Genomic DNA, 19,270 nt, shown 5'->3' with positions numbered 1-19,270 from the left:
CTAACACAGCCACCGTTAGCTATGTTAGTAAATGGCGGCTTGCCATCCTTTTCCACCTCCATGTGGCAATGGCTCTTTCCGATCTCTCTCCGAGCTTACATTTACAAGCAAATTTCTTACATTGACATTAATCTCTCACAATACAATGGCCACCCCCACAGCTTCGTTTCTGAGTTACATTTCTGAGGGCCGACGTCCACCTCCCCGCTCCCCCCTCCCCCGTCCTCCTCTTCGGCCGCCTCTCACCGGGCCCCCACCGATCAGGTGATCGCCCCCCCCCATGCCAGCGCCCTCTCTGAGGGACATATATGAACGGCTGGCTCACCACCGCCGAGGTTATCCCGGTCCCGCCGAGCGCTAATCAACAGAAATAGTGGCGGTATGAATATGCACACCTATCCCCACCCCGTGGATAAGCCTTAATCCGCTGTGCAAACAGAGGCTAATGCTAGTGGAAAAAGAATGGCGGGAATAGGACTATGGGGCATGCCTCACCGTTAACGCTATTTTTGTGTAAACGCGCTACGTAAAGCGCGCCGTGAAAACACGCACGCGAGTGCAAGCACGGCGGCCGTAAATGCTGCAGTACACGTGCCTTACGCGCACGCTCAAATTACTCACACCACCCCCACGCTGCAGCCCTGTGCTCGCGCTCACGCCGGGCACACCGTCTCTCCACGCAGACGCGCCACACACAGATCACAGATGCTATGCCGAGGTTCTGCCGCCACACCCAGAAATCACACTACACCAATATTCTGTGCTAGAGTTTATTAATGGCGCCAATACGCATTACCCGGAGGAGGAATATTTGCGAGGAGAGCATAGCGTAACTCTGCCTATGAACCCAGCTACTCAAACGTCCTACCACGTACCTTGAAACTGGACTCGCGGTGTCCCACGGACGCTGAGAGAGTTGGAGGGAGAAGGACGGGAGAAGGACGAGAGAAGACTTGCCCAATCACTGTCTCGCAGCAGCACTCGCTGGCATCACACGGATGCTGTGAGCGGCTTGAAGAGGCAGGACGGGGCGCCCACCTTTATACTCTAAACTTCAAAGGCCCGGGTGGCGACGCGTCGCGCAGCCAATGACCTTTCGATTTACAACTGATGCCCCGCCCTCACCTGGAGCGTCCGTTACGCCCCCACCCATTGTCCCTTCCTCAGGGTTCCTTGCTCAGGGTGCCTTGCTCCCCTCATCGTTTTCCTGTGCCCAGTAGTTCGCGTCTTAGGGTCTGCTCTTTATGCCTAATATTCCACCCTCCGTCTCCCCCCAATGTTGTGAATAACTCATTGTGGTTGGCCCAGGGAACCTTTTCTTTTTGCCAATTTAGGGGCACCGCAATGTAACCTGTCCTGTGGGATCCGCCAATCTCCCGGCACCGGGAAACCGTGGTACTCTCCCCCTTGGGGCCCTTCGGATTAAAACCCGATGTGCCAGGCAACCCCCCGCTAGGACACTATGTGGGTGCGCTGCGTGCGGGTGTGTGTTTAGTGCGGGGGCCGGGAGGGAGTCGTGGCGCTTGCGGAGTTGTTCCGTGGCCGTGGCACCACACATTCACTAACACAGCCACCGTTAGCTGTGTTAGTAAATGGCGGCTTGCCATCCTTTTCCACCTCCATGTGGCGACGGCTCTTTCCTAGCTCTCTCCGAGCTTACATTTACAAGCATCTCTAAACCTTTATAAACAGCTCTTTGATTGGTGTAGACCTACTGTCGGTGTCAGAGACCTCTCCTACATTAACATTAGCTGCCCCGCCCATCTCTAAACCTTTATAAGCAGCCTGCCTCAGCAGCTTTCCCCCTCTTTGTTCACCTGATGACAATTGCTTGTGTTGCGATAGAAACGCCGTGATATTTTTTTTCTATCTACGTGACTTTACCAAAAGACCCAAAGAACATTAATTCCTGCAGTCACAAAAGCTTTAAGTCAAGATTTACGTCAGGTATATTTTGATTCCTCACTCCAGGCTCCTGACCCAACGCACAAGGCCTTCTGACACTGGCAGTGGCTCATAAGTCCAGGTTGAGGAGGCTACAAAACAGTGCTACAGGCCCCGCATTTTCAAGGGCCCGCGCTAAATGCTTTCAGATATCAATTCCGGTTCCGTGATTCTGCACTTTCTCTATTACTATAGTACTATACTGACTTCAACTTTTACGAGCGACTGGGTGTGAGGTTAGCGATTTATCGTATTATCTGGCTGTATAGCAAATAAAAAATAGAATTACTTTACTCTGCAAGTAAAAAAGTAGTTTTAATATTTTGGTGTTTTAAATTTTTTTTAGGGCCCCTTTATAGCATATGCTACAGGCCCCGCACTAGCTTAATCCGGCACTCCTACAAAACTGTGGTCTTTTCAGTTGGAGGTGACTTGTAAATGGACAGAGTAACTGGCAATGGCGGCAGTGGCTTCGTGTAGGCACTTTCTCCACTGAAGCCATGCGCGTTGTCGACTTTGAAATCGGCACTTTTCCATGAACACATTTTCTAGACTGTCACCTGAGATTGAAAATACCAAGTTTGAGCTTAGATGTCAAATTAAGATTTGTAGAAATTATAATACATGTATCTTTACTCTCTGGTTCTTTCAGTAAAGTCACTTAGATAGAAAATAATAATAAAAGAACACAACGTTTCGGTCGCAACGCAAGCATCCGTTATCAGGTGAGAAATAATGATCTGCTGTTGTGGCTTTTTATAGGCACGGGGGGCGGGGGGGTTTGTAGAGCCGTGGCTGCAGGAGTTCACGGAGGGAGGGGAAGGGTGGAGGCTGGAGAAATTAGCATGTTAATGAGCTTGAATTAGTAAATGAAAATAGCACGGGTGTAAGAGTGAGAATCACAGCAGTTAAAACTTGACGTGATTTATCACGTTCTTACAATGATTGCTCAATCTGAATCCATCTTCTCGATTAAAGCTTTGTGTTTGTATATCTGGATGGCTTCATGAACAAATCTCTGATGGTAGCCCGAGGGTTTGCAGAGCACCTTGGTCTCGGAAAAAACAATGTCATGTGTGCCCAGAGTTGAAACAATGATCCGCCACTGCCGAGGTGTTGGTATACCGTGTTTCAAATCCGCTGTGTTCGCGAACCCGGTCTGAGACATGTCGCTTAATTTCACCAATGTAACTGCTACCGCAGACACAACTCAGCTTATAGATACCAGGACATGGCATGTCCGGAATCGCATCCTTCACCGATGGGATCAAATCACGGATTTTGTGTACTGTATTGAACCGAACTTGGATCTTGTGTTTGTTGAAGATCTTGGAAATCCTTTTGGTTACCCCTGCTATGTATGGCAAGGTGATGGCTTTGATTGGATCCTCAGATGGTTCTCTACCCATGGTTGGGGATGCAGCTTTGTGGATTGTGCCGTGAGAATATCCATTCCTCCTGAGAGCCTGGTGTACGTGCTCAAGCTCACTGGCTAGGTGGAGCTGGTCGGAGATGCAACGAGCCCTATGGTGTAGTGTTTTGATGAGGGTATTCTTCTGGGCTGGATGGTGGTGGGAGTCGGGCTTTAGATAGGAATCCGTGTGGGTGGCTTTCCTATAGACAGTGTCCCAACGAGCCATCAGGTCTCTTCTCGATCAAAACATTCAGGAATGGTAGCTTGCCATCATTTTCCACTTCCATGGTGAATACGGGTATCTTTCCTGACAATTTTTTAGAAACTTTGTATTTTACCAGGTAAGGCCCACTGACCTATATAACTTTTTCAGAAGCAACCTGGCCACAAATGAGAGCTCAACGCATGAAAATCTCTAGCAGCCAAATACTCTAAACGCATGTTAATTGTAAAATGCGAAGGGAAAAACCAGAGGATCCAGAGAAAAATCCACGAGACCATGGGGGGAACACGCAAACACCAAATATACAGGCGTCCGGGTCGGGATCGAACCCACGACCTCCTGTATATCCGGTGAGGTAGTTAACATCTCGCCACCATTGGCACCCCAAGGCCATGAATGAGAATGTTTACCCAAGTTGAACGAGAGTGTTTCGCCACCCTGCCGCTAGCCTCGCCTACAGCAAGAAAGCCCCGAGATCCGGCACGATGGCCGATAAAATTAATGTGTGCACAACTCATCGACCACGTGGAGGTGAAGCGGGGCTTGGAAAACGCCGAGGTGGCGCGGCAAGACAACGGGGAGCGCGTCCCCTGAAACCCCCCCCCCCCCCAACACCACCTGCTTGTACAGGGACACGGCGGAGCGTTGCGCAGCCACAGGCCACTTGGCACGAAACACGACAGCGACGGATGAGTTACAATACTTTTATTTTACATTGAGGATAATTGGGGGAGGCGTGGGCAGAAAACCTTTTTTTTGTAAAAACGATACGCTACAGTCATCTGCCTATGAAAAAATCTGCCTTTCAAATATTCACATCTTCAAAAAAAAACAACTTGAAAATTGTAAAGTCTAACTTTTAGAAACAAAAAAAAATATCTTAAGGAAATGTCGATTCACATTTGTCACAAGTAGGAAGAACGCAGGAAGAGGCTCGGAGGAGGCGAGTGTTGGGTGAGTGTGTACGAGTGTTGGGTGAGTGTGTACGAGTGTTGGGTGAGTGTGTGAGACGGGGGCCCCGACACACGTGACGGCCAAGCTCAGGCCACGCGGGGGGGGGGGGGGGCATCTCAGGCCCCTCACGGCGGAAGCTTAAATACGATGAGTGGTTTCACGTTAAGAATAATAAAAACCCGCACAAAATTACAACGGACAAATCCCTAACCCTCGATACGAACACCACTTGTTTGTTGTTGTTTATTGTAAGGGTGAGTGGCGCTCGTGTAGAAAAAAAAAACCGTACAAATTAAAAATGTATAAAAACGCCACCACGCTCTCGTTTCCCTCGTACGGACAGTGCTGGGGACGAGAGCTCGTCGTACCGACTCCACGACCGAGCCGTAAGAGCCTCGTCATGGGCAGCCCCCCACCCGTGCCTCCCCCCCTCCACAGCCACAGCTTCATTGCCCCACTCCTCTCGTTGGGTGATGCATGTTCACATAAACTACGAACGCTAGTACAGCTAATGTCCAAGGGTTGTTATTGGGAAGATGTTTAAATAACATTTACCCATTACCGGTGCATTGCTCTTTGGGAATGTATGAAAATTAAAAATCCGTGTTTTCAATTTTAACGTTGCTTCTCGATGAGCAGCTAACTAATAAAAAGAACAGCGACTAATAAAAATACAACTGAAAGGATGAACTGAAAATCCGCGACCGTCAGAGTCTACACCACCGCTTGCCATGCGATTAATGCTGCGATTATTCCGTTGTGGTCTTTCATAAGGTACAGACGATAGGAACTGATGGGACATCTTTTCCAAAGATTAGGAAACATAAGAATGCGAGTAAAAATGTCAACAAGTTAATTATTTTTCTCAATGCTTCAGGATTGAAAAAGGTTGCATTAATATTTGTAATTTCTGCAAGAAACGCAAATAAAAAAATATATGGCAATGCTGAATTCTATCACTGGCCCCTTGTGAATCTGGTTACGTCACAAGAGCAAAACAACAGCATCTGAAGTAAATTGATTGGTATGGAATTTGACCTGCCATCATTGTCGGACTCGCAGTTGAATCAGCATTACCAGCTTGTACAGAGGTCTAGGAACCCAAATTCAACATCCGTGAACAGTCCCATTCCAAAAAAACATGTATTTCGTTGGGGAAAATCATACGCTTGCATGTGACCATTTGGCGTCATCTCAATAGCTCAGTTTCCACATCCACCCCTTCAAATGTTGCACTCACAATTATCTCGTTAAGGAAATGGGACAATCTGAATGCAGATGCAATGAGAATTACCATAAAACCTGAAATTGAGGAAACGACCATCTCAAAAGCTACTTAACAAGTCACTGACGCTTAGAGGCGGCTGTCGGTCTAGGACTGCAGCCAAGCCTTCACATGCACACCAAAGTCGCTTTAAATGGGCAGCTAAGCTGGCTGTGTTTTTAATTGTGCAATTATAGGACCATTGACAATTTTGTACGAGAACGGTCATTGTATAGATGTCAGAATGTTTGCTCGGGGCTCTCTTGAGCAATGGACTCGCCTGTGAGAGGGTTCTCACACGCGTGAGAGGGTTCTCACACGCGTGAGAGGGTTCTCACACGCGTGAGAGGGTTCTCACACGTGTGAGGTTCCGATTTGAAAAGCTGGGCAGAGCTTGTATTTCACGGAAAATTAGATATGGGCAGAATACTCATTTGGCTTAGAGGATTGTCACTTGATTTTTACGGACGTGAAAAGGGGGCCAACAACCACTTCGAACGCAGTTCCCAGTTGTCATGTTGGCAATTTAAAATCTGACCGCATCAGAGTTGAGATCGTGGCGCTGGGCTCGAATCGCCGCGCAAATGATTTAACCCGCTGCGACGCATCAATGACCACCCGGACATCATCACGCGAGGAGGCCCCCCCAGCTCTTCGTGCCGCACGCAAACTCGTGATCAGGATGCCCGATGCACGGCCCATCGAGCGGCGAGCTGGCGCTGCGTCAGGAGGAGGTTGAGCAGCTAAACTCGGAAAGCCGCACGGCGTTCCGACCGAGACTCGGACTCGTCGCACCCCAAACCCGCACAACCGCGGCGGCGGCGGCGGCTCCCAACGCCGAGAGCCCACGCCCCTTTATCAGCAATGTCACTTTTAATTATTTTTGGAATAACATAACTGTACCAAATGTGCAGGAAATGCGTAGGACTCTTCATCCTACGAACAATAAAGTTATTAAGCTTCATCCTCAGTTTTCTGACCATTCCGATGGCAGCGACAAATCCACGTCGTGCAGTGCAGTTTGGTAACCGCATGGATGTTGTGCTTCCCACCATGCACCCACGGCTCCCGACATAGCTTTCAAAAGACTTCTGTGCTGTGCCGATTGTGAAAGGTTTGGACTACATTCATTGGTACGATGTGCCGACTCTTAAACCCCCCTTTCATCCGGGTCAGGCTCCATTCCAACGCGGCCACGAGAGTTGAGGAGAGGTGTGTACGGGAGAGGCCGGTGTATCAAACGTTGCACTGGGGGCTTGCGTGGGGAGGGATATTGTGCAGGCTTCGCACACGAAGAATCAATGCAACGCTGTGACATTTACAGGGTGCGATGGGGATGGACCGCATTACTGCGAGGCAATGGGTGGAGGTGGTGTTACGAGGGTGACACTTGGCACCGTGCGGTGAGCGTGTGCATGCACACGTGTGAGACACGCCCCTCCTTCGCCGTACAGCAATTCAAAGCCACCCACCTTTACCACTCGCTGAGCAGGAACACTGAGCCTGCACGTTCCAGTACACTTGTTTGGGCAATGTTTCCAGAAATGATGAAAATATTAATAAGTTTCCAAATGGATTTGCCGTAGCGACGTATAGAATGCAACACCATAATGCTAGCGTGGTAGCACGCGTGCGTGGAGTTACGGCGACAGAAATCTGCGAGATGTGGGATAGAGCAGCACCACTCTTCCTGAGGGCCCAGATCAGATATGGTAACAACAACAGATTGACTAATTAATATTGATATAAAATGTTTACCATTTAAACAACAAACTGCAAAAGTTAACGTTTTTTCAAACACGAACGAGATTTTCAATGAACTGAATTGGCCACTTGGCCACACCTGAACTGGGCTCGCTGGAAAAGTGCGTTTGGTCTCCTCTGCCAATCGCAGCCCTTGGGGGTTGGTTTGCAAAGCACGAGCGTCACGGCATCACCACACCGCCGCCGCAATCACACCACGGTGTGCTGCTTGCCGTCGCCGCCGCCGCCGCCGCCGCCGCCCGCCACGTCCGGGACGTAGACGTCGCCGAGGAGCCGCACCTCGGCCAGGCTCTCGTAGTCCTCGGGGTCGGGCGCGTCATCGCGCGGCTCGGAGCAGGCGGACACGTCCGAGAAGGACGTGCGAGCGGGCGGGCACGGTCGGAAGCGCGAGCGCTCGGGGCCCGGGCGGCGGGGCGCCCCCCCGGCGTCCCCGCGCGCCGGGGGGGCGCGGGCGGGGCGCGGGCCGCTGTCCGCGCGCGGGGGCGGCGCCGCGCCCGCCCTCCCCCCGCCGCCGTAGCCGCCGTAGCCGCAGTAGGGACGCGTGGGCCACGAGCCGGGGTGGGCAGGGCCGAAGGCCGGCGCCGCGTGGCCGCCCGGCGGGGGCCGGCACGGCCACGAGCCGCCGCCCGCGGCCGGCCCGCCGGGCGGGCGGTAGCCGGGGGGCGGCGGGGGGGGCAGGCTGCCCGTGCGCTCAGGGTAGTCGTCCTCCTCCGGCGGGGGCGGGTAGTCGCTGTCGATGTCGTAACCGCCCGCGTAGTAGTCGTGCTCGAGGGCGTCCTGGCCCGGGTAGCCCGGCAGCTCCGCCGGGTAGTGACAAATCTCCTCCTCGATGTCCTGCAGCTTGTCTGGGAGCCAATCGGACGTGTCCCAGTGGTAACCTGCATCACGCGGGAGGGCGGCAGCAAGCGGGTGGCACGAACGCGGTCAAGGCCACGGCGACGCGATCCGGCACCCGCGCACAGCGCACCGCTGTCACGAAATGCGCTTGGAGGCGCTGCTGTCTCAGTATTTCGTGACCGATGACAGCGTCACCATCGTCATCCATCATCATTAACCATCATCATTGTCATCCATCATCATTAACCATCATCATCGTCATCCATCACCAACCATCCATCATCATCGTCATCCATCACAATCCATAATCATCGTCATCCATCATCATCATCCATCGCCATCCATAATCATCGTCATCCATCACCATCCATCATCATCGTCATCCATGATCATCAACTATCATCATCGTCATCCATCACCAACCATCCATCATCATCGTCATCCATCACAATCCATAATCATCGTCATCCATCATCATTAACCATCATCATCCACAGCGTGGGGGTCTTCCAGTCTGGGATCTCCGTCTCTGTACCATGCCGCCCCCTCGTTTGTCCGTGCCCACCAGACCACTCCTCTCTGTGCTGTCCACCACTCCTCGCTTCCGCGTCTCCCACTCCACCTCTCGGTCACGGCCAGCGATGCAAACGTTTGCCAAGCCCCCTCTTGTCTCATCACGGCCCCAGAGACTTCCCCTTCCTCACCACTGCAACCTAAATTAGTTCATGTTGATGTCTATAATTATTCACCATTTATGGTATGCAGCGTTTGTTCCAGTATAGCTTTACTAATCGTCCAAGTTCACAGCCGCACACACCACGGTTAACCAAACTTGCCTGTATTTGTACCTCGCCATATTGCAAGTGTAAGCGGTCATTGATTACAGCACGCAGCACAATTGGCCTAGCAAACCAGGGTCCTTGGGGCACGCGAGCGAGGGGAAGGAGGTTTGCAAAGTGGATCAGGGTTCGCGAGTGTGGGCCCCCGAGCGATGGGGCTGAAGAGCAGAAGTGAGAGGAAGTGAGAGGAAGCCGGAGGGTCACCTGGAGCTGCCTGGAGATGTGGGGCTGTGGCGCGAGGCCGGCCGGCGTGCGGGAGGAACACACACACGCCGTCAGTGCACCGCATCAACACGCGGGGGGCAGCGTCGCCGAACAAACGCACGCGACTAGCCGAGCGCGGGCAAACGGCAAGAACGCACGGCCACAGCAGCCATGGCACCACGCACGGACGAGCACAGCAAGGACGCACGGCACCACGCACGCACGGCACAACAAGAACGCACGGCCACAGCAGCCACGGCCAGCGCCCGGCCTCGATAAAAAAAAAGCAACATTTAATTCAATAAGCCGAGGTCATTTCAACAAGCCTTTAATAACTGGCCTACTTAATATTATGCCAAAATGTAAATTATACTTTTGCTTTGTGCGGCGGGCCTCGGGGGCTAAGGCATGTTTTCCATCAGTTTATAAATTACGTAATTAATGCTCTGGAAAAAAAAAACCCTAAATGTTAAACAGCTCTGGTCTGCTGTCAAGTTTGGAAGAAAGCAGACATATTTGACCCAAATGGTGTCCCCAGGTGACACACAAGAGCACAAGTTATGGGCTTGGGATCCAGAATCAGCCTCGTTGTTTTAATGTCTGCAAAACGTCCACCAGTGGCTCCTTCACTGACAAAAAGGGCCTCTCTGTATGCCCCCGATGTGGAGGCCAGCTTTTCCAGCGAGTACCTTCACAGCGGGCTCTTAGAGCGGTCGTAGTTTTCTACAGTGACAGAAATTCAAGAGGCCGATACGCTGATTTATAGCGGACGTTCAAGAGCACCGCGCGCGTGCCAGCAGCGAGTACTGGCCGAGAGGCAGCAGCGAGCCAAGCAACAACAAAAACGGCATCTCCCCGCTCAACAAAGCCACAAATGAGAAGGCATGCACCGTGTTGCAGCAGCGTCGCTACGCCAATGCAACGCGTCTGCACTGTGGCGTAAGCCCCGATAATAAGTTACACTTAAAAATGAGTGGCTTGGCACCACTGTGGCCAGTGCCTTGGCAGAATTCGGCTTCCACAGCCGTGAATCGGGAAAAGGGTGAAACCGCTCACAGCGAAGGATAAAGCAGCGCTCACGGCAGATGGGAAGAGGATATCAAATAACAAGCATGCACACTCCGTTGCGTACACACACACACACACACGAGAAACTCGCCAATGATATGGACACTAACAGTGCACTGACGAACGCGCTAAGAGCATGCCCGTACACTCAGCCTGCATATAATCATAATAACAGTAACTTCAACTTTTAATGCACCACGGAGTTACTCACTCATTCCTCGTAGAGAGAGGACGACGACTCAAGTGTTGCCATATCACGAGCCGGTGCCAACAACTGCCCAAGCTCTACAGTCCCCTATATACTAAGTTGTTATCAATCAATTAGTACTCATTAATTAACGAGCATACGACACTAATCAAACACACGTACACACGTACTCGCACACACATGCCTAGAACAGAACAAATAACATCCACGAATAAGGTTCACATACACAACCAACACACCACAGCGCACGTGCAGCCAGGCACGTGGTGTGCACACTCACTGCACGCACTCGCTCTCTCACGGACACGCACAAAGACAAACATATCACCATACAGCCAGACCGCGCCGCCTGCCGGCATTCATCGAGGCTTGTACGGCAGGCGAGCGCGTGGTGTAGCCAAGCACCACGCACCACAACAGCTACTCATTAAAGGCCAAGGCGACCTAGAGGAGGTCAGGACACCACTTGCCAACTACGTTATCCGTGGCTGGGAATCAAATCCTCACTGCGAGGAATCGTAGCTCATTCCGCACCACGAGAGGTGGTGGTGGTGGTGGTGGAGGCCTCTCCCTCGGTGCCAGGCTCGGTGCAATCTGGGAGTGGCGAAGGGGCTCACCGTCACGAGATGGGGGGAGAGGCTCGAGCATTTAGCCCGACAGACTGCGGGAGGCAAGTGTGAGTTGTGACGCAGTGGTCAGAAGGCGATGCAGTCATTGTAACGCACAGGGCCAACGTTTAGCTCCCCAGTCTATCAAGCGGCCCTTGCACATCACACGCACACATCGGTCTAGAGGAGTGGATCTCAGAGTGTGGTCCCCAGACCTCCAAGTGATCCGTGGGGCTGTGAAACAAATGCAGGTTGATCTGGAAATAACGACAATGTTTTTTACCTTTTAGTTCGGACATTCATTATATTTAATTTTAAACATGAACTAAGGTAAACTATCTTCATTAAACTACCCTAACCCTAAGATCCAAATGCCACCCCTTAAAAAAACCAAAAAAACCTCATAGCTACGTAAAAAGAAATACGTTTTTACGTTCCGGTAATATGAATAATGTCGTAGTGCTATTTGGAGAGATAAGCAATTGTGTTTTGACACCAGGGGTGGGAAGGCCGAGTGGTCCTCGGGCCAAACAAGTTTGAGAAACACTGCTCTAGACAAACAAACACACACACACTGACATTGTGCGCACGAAGCATTATTCACACGCCCGAGTGCCAGGCTGAATTTTAGATTCCCGTGTTCACCAATCTTGCTCCACGCTCTGTCCGACCGAAGTTAAACGGTGCAAATTTCCTGCACGCGTTGTTTCTTGCACTGTTCAAAATGTCGCACATCCTATGCACAAGAAAGCAACTCTCTCTTGCTTCAGCTCTGCATCACAGGAGGAATTTGCCGAGGTCGGATGGCCCACGTCCGTGTATAAACTACGTTCGCGAGCCTCGTCAATTGAAGCGTGATGATGGACGACAGTCGGAAATGACAAGGGAGTAGACAGCTGAGAAAATGGGACGCATCTGAGAGGACGTCTACCGTGGTGATGCAGGCGGTGAAATCAGCTCGTGAGCAGGTAAGGCCCACTGAGCCACACAGCTCTCTTTCAGCCTGGCCACAAAGGATAGCCTAACGAAGTGGCCTATCGCATGGAACTGTATAGCAGCATGTTATGCCCCGTGGTCACGTGGATTTTTTATCCAGGAACTTGTGATGTTGGTACCACGCATTACAGGAACTTGTGATGTTGATACCACGCATTACAGGAAGTTGTGATGTTGATACCACGCACTAGAGGAACTCGTCATGTTGGTACCACACATTACAGGAACTCGTGATGTTAATTCTAAGTGTCAAGAAAAAAACTGGAGGGCCCGGAGATAAATCCACGTGACCCTGGAACACGAAAATTCCAAATATACACAGGGGTCAGGGTTCGCATCGAACCCACGGCTTCCTACATTCCAGGAGAGGTAGTTAACGTCTCGCCACCAGAGCTACTGGGTGGATTAGTACACCACAGGACTGTGGGAGATTAGATTACGGTGGGCTTCATCTAGCAGTGGATTGATCGTGACCGATAATGATGGTGACGAAAGACAGGTTCATCCGCTTATCTTATAGAAACATCCCATGACCAGAGGCATAAAGAAATCAGCCACGTTGAGCCTCGTCCTCTTGATGATCACGCGACACCGTCCAACCAAACTACTGCAGAAACACAGGCAAGATAAGTGCACCGTTTAACTTTCTACGTTCCCCAAAACAGCGTCGCCCGCGCGCGCCAAGCCCAGCAGGGCCCTGTGTGCCGGCGAGCCGCCCCGCCGGCACTGCCGTGCGCCGCCGCCGCCGCCACGGCGTTGAGCCTGGGCGCGCCGCGCGCTCTTGCTCGGTGGGGGTGTAGGGGGAGGAGTCACAGAGGCACGATGAGGCAGCTCCTCGTCACTCTAACAAATACTCAGCCAAACTTTTTTTTTTACACTCTGGTTATCAAATTACGTGGCGTTGCCCCCTTGAGTGTACTCGTGTTCATTTAAAGATTAACGCCCTCAACGTGGCAATTTCTTAGAGTGAACCTACGCAGGCTGCAGGTGGAGGGCGCTCATCGGCGGTAACTTACGGCGCTGAAGATTTCACCCTGTGAGATTTGTGGGAAGATTTAATCCAGACGGCAGCTTTGGGAATCAACAAACAGCGTTAAGACTCCCAACGTTCGGCAACGGAAGAAGAAGCCCCGAGTGACGCCAGGCATCCGAACAACCCGTCTCGAGCGAGCGTCGCTCGCTCAGAGGCAGCGTGGACAGAGCATGTCCGCGGCACCGGGTAAGGGCGTACAACTAACACTCAGTTATGAATGAGCACGTAACGAGTGCGTTAATGAACATAGAACAAAATCGCGGTGACACGACCCAGAGTTGGGATTTAATGTGCACGTGGGCGGACACGGCACGCGCTCCGTTCGTAGGAATCAGAATATTTCTACTGGAGGAATCCGATGAGCTATAAAGCTCTTTTTCACAGATGTCCAGTTAAAGTGCCCTTGGCACGGGCACCACATGTAGATGCCAAAGTCAGCCTTCGCCGGCTTCAAGCCAGGGCCTCCCTGGGGAAAAATACACGACAGTGCTGCATCTGTACCATGGACAGGATGAATCAATTAATTTGCTTCACACCACGCGCTCTCTCTCTCTCTCTGACGTAACGACACATCTCACAGCGCAGATGCCCCTATTGGCAGCTGTCCCTGTGCGGCAACAAGGTTACTCGGTGCGACGCTCAGCAAAGGGCGTTTCGCCTGTGAAGGAGGGTTGAGTAAAATGTGGGTAATCTATCAACGTTTGCCAATTTGAAACGAAAATAACATTTTGTACGTTTTTTGAGCTTTTGGGGGAAACTGGGAGAACCTGGAAGGAACCCATTGCAGAAAATATACAAACTCAGAAAGGCATCCAAATCAGGAATCAAATCCATGCCCTTCTTGCTATGAAACGCGAGTGTGATCGACACACCACCCTGTCCGCCATGAGGAGTAATCTTTCATAAAACGCAGCACAACATTGTGAGCACGGCGCAAAGCCCCAAGGCCTTGATGATGACCTCTCTGAGACACGGAGGCAAGGAGAGCATCATGATTTACCCTGCCGGAGGTTCAATGGCAATCTTCGCAATTCGGGGTTACGATTCGATTCTATTTTAAACACCGCGGCGAATGTGTGTGGCGACCTCGAGGAGCTACGGGCGTTGCGTGAACCCGTCTATACGCTACGTGTCGATTGTAAACGTTGATTCTTATAGGCAGGAGTTAATGCACGTATTGTGAGCTTACAAACGATGAAGATCCGACATATCGCTACACCCCTACCTGAGCCCATTCACTCCCTTCACTGCCGTACCGCTCACCAGGACTGGTGTTGCGTGCCGAACAACCAACTCCAGCACGGGAGGAGCGATGGTGCCCCGTTCACAAACAAGCGGCCGTTCTCCCGACAGTACCAGATTCCTCCAAATACAAAATGCACCCAATATTCGTCGTTGCACCGCGGCCCCAGCGGCCGAATTTGTCCAACGCGGCTCCGCTCGCTTTCACTCCCCCCTCCGGATCCCGAGCGCCTCCCCCTGCGCCGACCCGCGTCCCCCCCACGAGGCCCTGCGGCCTCCCCCCAGCGCCCTTCGCTGGCGTACATCGGCCGGACCGCGCGCCAGCCCCCTACTCCGCCCCGACGTCCCCGGCGCCCACCGTTATCGTCGCACGTGTCGGAGTGCAGCGAGGCGAGCGAGGGGCCCTCGGGCAGCGTGGGGCACGGGTAGGCCGGGTAGCAGGAGGAGCCCAGCTTCTCCTTGCCCAGGCACAGCTCCCCGTCCACAAGCTTGCCTGTAGAATGGGAGGGGGGGGGAGGGACGCGCGTACACTCGCTCAGTATTCACAACAGCCTCATAACCACTCAGTATTCACAACAGCCTCATAGCCACTCAGTATTCACAACAGCCTCATAACCACTCAGTATTCACAATAGTCTCATAACCGCTCAGTATTCACAACAGTCTCATAACCACTCAGTATTCACAACAGCCTCATAACCACTCAGTATTCACAACAGCCTCATAACCACTCAGTATTCACAACAGCCTCATAACCACTCAGTATTCACAACAGCCTCATAACCACTCAGTATTCACAACAGCCTCATAACCACTCAGTATTCACAACAGTCTCATAACTACTCAGTATTCACAACAGCCTCATAACCACTCAGTATTCACAACAGCCTCATAACTACTCAATATTCACAACAGCCTCATAACCACTCAGTATTCACAACAGCCTCATAACTACTCAGTATTCACAACAGCCTCATAACTACTCAGTATTCACAACAGCCTCATAACCACTCAGTATTCACAACAGCCTCATAACCACTCAGTATTCACAACAGCCTCATAACCACTCAGTATTCACAACAGCCTCATAACCACTCAATATTCACAACAGCCTCATAACCACTCAGTATTCACAACAGCCTCATAACCACTCAGTATTCACAACAGCCTCATAACCACATGTTCACAACAGCAGCACACCCATCGTGCAATCCCTTGCACAGTGAACTCGCTCATGTGGTACACACAGCAACGTGCAAAGAGGCGTGTCACAATCATTTGAATAATAACACTGGCACCAAGTCACGGCGTGAGCAATGCGTTTAGTGGTGTGGGAGAGTCGTCTCTGCAGGAGGAGCTCAATCTAGACCCTGCCGAGGGGTTTTCATCAATCACTGAGGTCTGGAGAAACCATCGACTCACGAGACCCTTAACTTCGTACCACTTGGAAGGTGGGAGGGACCACGATGTTGTGCAAGGGCATTGCGGATAAGATGAGGATCGTGTAATGGTAAGTCGACGTTGTCTGCTCGATGGCCGACCGGCCGTCCCAGAGCGGAATGTCCACCAGCGGCTGAGCAACGCCCGACGCTCGCGATCCGACTCGTCGCAAGCGAGCGCACACCCGCGAAGGCGCTTCCGCCCGAGGTGCGGCGGGGGAGAACGCGCGGGCGGGGCGACGTACCCTCGCATTCGAACTCCCACACGCTCTTCTGGATGGAGTCGCAGTCGGACGCGGAGTTGGAAGGCGGCGGTGGGGGCAGGTTGGGCGCGACGCTGCACACGGCGACTCCGCGGCGTGCCCGCCCCGCCGAGTCCGGGTTGAAGGTCGAGAACTCGGAGGGGTAGTCGGCGCCGCCCTCGTACGACCCGCGGTCGAGGTTGTTGCGCGAGTCGCTGGGCACGCTGGGCGTGTAGGAGATGGGCCGCACGGGCACGGGGGGCGGCTCCTCCTTGCGCTCGCCCGTCGGCGAGCGGCGGCGGCGGCGGCACAGGCGCTTGCGCGCCGCGACGACGAGCGCGACGATCAGCAGCGCCAGCAGCGCCAGCGAGCCCAGGCCCAGCATCTCCTGCCAGCCCACGCTCACGGTGGGGTAGACGCTGGGCAGCGCGAGCTGGCACGAGTCGCCGCTGTAGCCCGCGGCGCAGCTGCAGTTGAAGGCGGCGCCGACGCTGCGGCAGGCGCCGCCGTTCTCGCACGGGCCGCTCGCGCAGAGGTCCGCGGGGTGCTCGCACCTGGCACGCGCGGACGCCGAGGCTTCAAGCACGTGCGTGCGCGTGGGGCGCCAGCCTCGGGCAACACCTCTCGTGCTCTCAACTTCGCTTAGAGATTGGTAATTATACTGGTAGGAACGAAGTTGTAAACTGAGTGTACCAGCCTGCAAAAGATTAACGCGTCCGTCCGTCCCCTTTCAATACTTTAACGAAGTGAAATCTCGTGCTGTTGGGTGTAAAATCAGCAATAGACAGCGCAGAGACTTGTCCTACCAGCCCACCCTGCAGGGACCTGCTATTATCCGCTGGTCGATCAGTGGATATTGTCAGAATCAGAATCTGTGTTTACACTGGAAGAATCCGATGAGCTATAACGCTCTTTTTTTTTACAGATGTAAAAGAGTAAGGGACGAAAGAAGTCACTTTTTGTACACATAAGTGGCCTTTGGGTGGGAAAGCTCAAGGAACACTGCACAACACAGATTGCATCGACAGAAACGTCACCAAGCCAACAACTCGAGCGGAGCCCGCTGCTGCCAACAGCGCACACACCCACGTGTGCCTCCCCCCCCCCCACCCCACAAAAATAAAGTGTTAAATATTTACAGGCAAAAGTTTATACGACCACACAACAACGCTGGTCCCTATTCCTCCTCATCAATGGCCACGTAGTTGCGTCGTCTGCATCGTCGTCATCATCATCATCATCAGGAGGAGCTCTACCTGAATGTTTAAACTGCTAGCTTAACTCATTCGCTGTGAAGTTCAGACTGAATGTTTAAACAACACGCTGCATACTCTATACTCTTTGGTTCTTTCGGTAAAGTCACGTAGTTAGAAATAAAATAAAATAAAACAAATCACGACGTTTCGATCGCAACACAAGCGGTCATCATCACGCTGCATATTAACGGGTGCCCTTCCAGCGGAAATGGCTGGTGGCCTGAGCCAACACACACAAGTAGTACAGTGCATCTGTGCATGCCACTGTGTGTCTGTGTGCGTGCCACTGTGTCTGTGTGCCCATGCATGCCACTGTGTGTCTCTGTGCTGGTGTGAGCCGGTAGTTGCGTGCCGACCTGTCACCGCTGCATGAACCGTGTCTTTCATGTATCTGGATAAATATTGCAGGAGGCTTTGTGGAATTCATTTGCTTTTAAGAAGCACGATTATATTTGGTTCTACATGAAATGGAGACTTCGATAATTTCCAAATTCACACTGTATGAACTCCCAACATTTTCCCACACATTTGGAATGTGCTTCAGAGTTTGACTCATAAGTAACTGCAGTCCGTATAAATAGTTAGGATGCTGCTGTCTGGTAACGTCGTGCAGGAGAGAGTGCCGATGTTGCCCATGTGGATCGCGTGCAAGACAAGAGCACGTGTGTGAGCTGTAATTGCAGTGTGGAGCTGCAGTACAGTGAGTGGTTCGCACTATGTGCTACGAACCCGTTGACCAGATTCCCGCTTACGACAAAAAACAGGGGCGAATATTTGAACCGGTCCCGGGCCTCCCCCAAATCGACTGGGAGAGTTAAACTAGTACCCTGCTGCGGTGTGCAAACATGAGCACAGGGCATGTGGTGCTGGCCACCCACCCCCTCGTGCGCCGTGCCGTCCTTGGCAGGCGCTTGCCCCCACAATCCGTTAACGGCTATGTACGGGGGAATCTTTGTTTCTATCCGTGAACCGTGACGCGACGCTACCTCAAGCCCGAGTAGAGGCTGCGACATCGGCAGAGGAAGCCGCCGGCGGCGGCGATGCAGGCCCCGCCGTGCTGGCACGGGTCCGAGCGGCACGGCTCCGTGTCCACCTCGCAGCGCGCGCCCGCAAAGCGGCCCGCACAGCGGCAATGGAAGCCACCTGCGGCAGGCCACAGGCACAGCGGCGGCAGCGCGTAACGACGACAACTTATACACAGCAGCTGGAGCTGACTAATGACACTCGAGCACCTGCTATGCACGTATGTTCAACTTCTTTTGCACCGTACGTAGCCAACCGTGCGCTAATTATCGGAGGTGTGCGGGAAGGACAACATACTAAGGGTCTCTGCGTGCGTCTATGGGTCTCTGTGTGAGTCTACCTGTGTATGTTGAACTTATTTCGTACATAGCCATCTGTACTAATCGACCCACATCGATATTTACCCTCTCGTTAATATCGACGAGGTGAACAAGAGGAAGTGACGATCACCGCTGCCTGGCCGGATGGTCACAGCCTCTCAAACTCTCCGAGTTGGTGGTCGAAATTACATGGCCGCACGTTCAGCTACATCGAATAACCCTACCCTGTAAGAGATTCCCCTCTGATTTGGGTATTAATACAATTTCAACGCAAGCTATACAATGAACAACAGGTTAATACAAAAAAAAATAATACCCAAAACAGGTTAATTACCACCGCTCAGAAGAAAGATGTTATGACAGAATGGACTCCTTCTGCAAGTGCGATGTAA

General features: G+C 52.4%; 1 protein-coding gene across 4 annotated transcripts in view; it reads right to left on the bottom strand.

Moving 5' to 3' along the window:
- Positions 1-4,271: 4,271 nt before the first annotated feature.
- LOC116942803 (protocadherin Fat 1-like) overlaps positions 4,272-19,270 on the bottom strand; it is a 115,246-nt gene continuing 100,247 nt past the window's right edge. Inside the window, exons 27-33 of one of the 4 annotated variants that reach the window (XR_012941834.1) lie at positions 18,522-18,678; positions 16,283-16,833; positions 14,957-15,091; positions 13,340-13,394; positions 11,337-11,380; positions 9,444-9,467; positions 8,330-8,441 (exon numbers count right to left, since the gene is read on the bottom strand). Coding sequence is in view for 3 of the 4 variants with exons in the window: in XM_076067542.1 (XP_075923657.1) it covers positions 7,725-8,441; positions 9,444-9,467; positions 11,337-11,380; positions 14,957-15,091; positions 16,283-16,833; positions 18,522-18,678 (1,628 nt within the window). In the remaining variant the exon portion in view is untranslated. Of the gene's footprint in view, positions 8,442-9,443; positions 9,468-11,229; positions 11,381-13,339; positions 13,395-14,956; positions 15,092-16,282; positions 16,834-18,521; positions 18,679-19,270 lie in introns of those variants that run through there. The other 3 variants (XM_076067542.1, XM_032955091.2, XM_076067543.1) reach the window with 3 other exon arrangements.

Source organism: Petromyzon marinus, chromosome 16, assembly GCF_048934315.1.
Source record: "Petromyzon marinus isolate PM22_M1 ecotype Great Lakes invasive population chromosome 16, UKy_Petmar_22M1.pri1.0, whole genome shotgun sequence".
Taxonomy (NCBI): Eukaryota; Metazoa; Chordata; class Hyperoartia; order Petromyzontiformes; family Petromyzontidae; genus Petromyzon; species Petromyzon marinus.
This window is presented reverse-complemented; position numbering and strand designations above follow the sequence as displayed.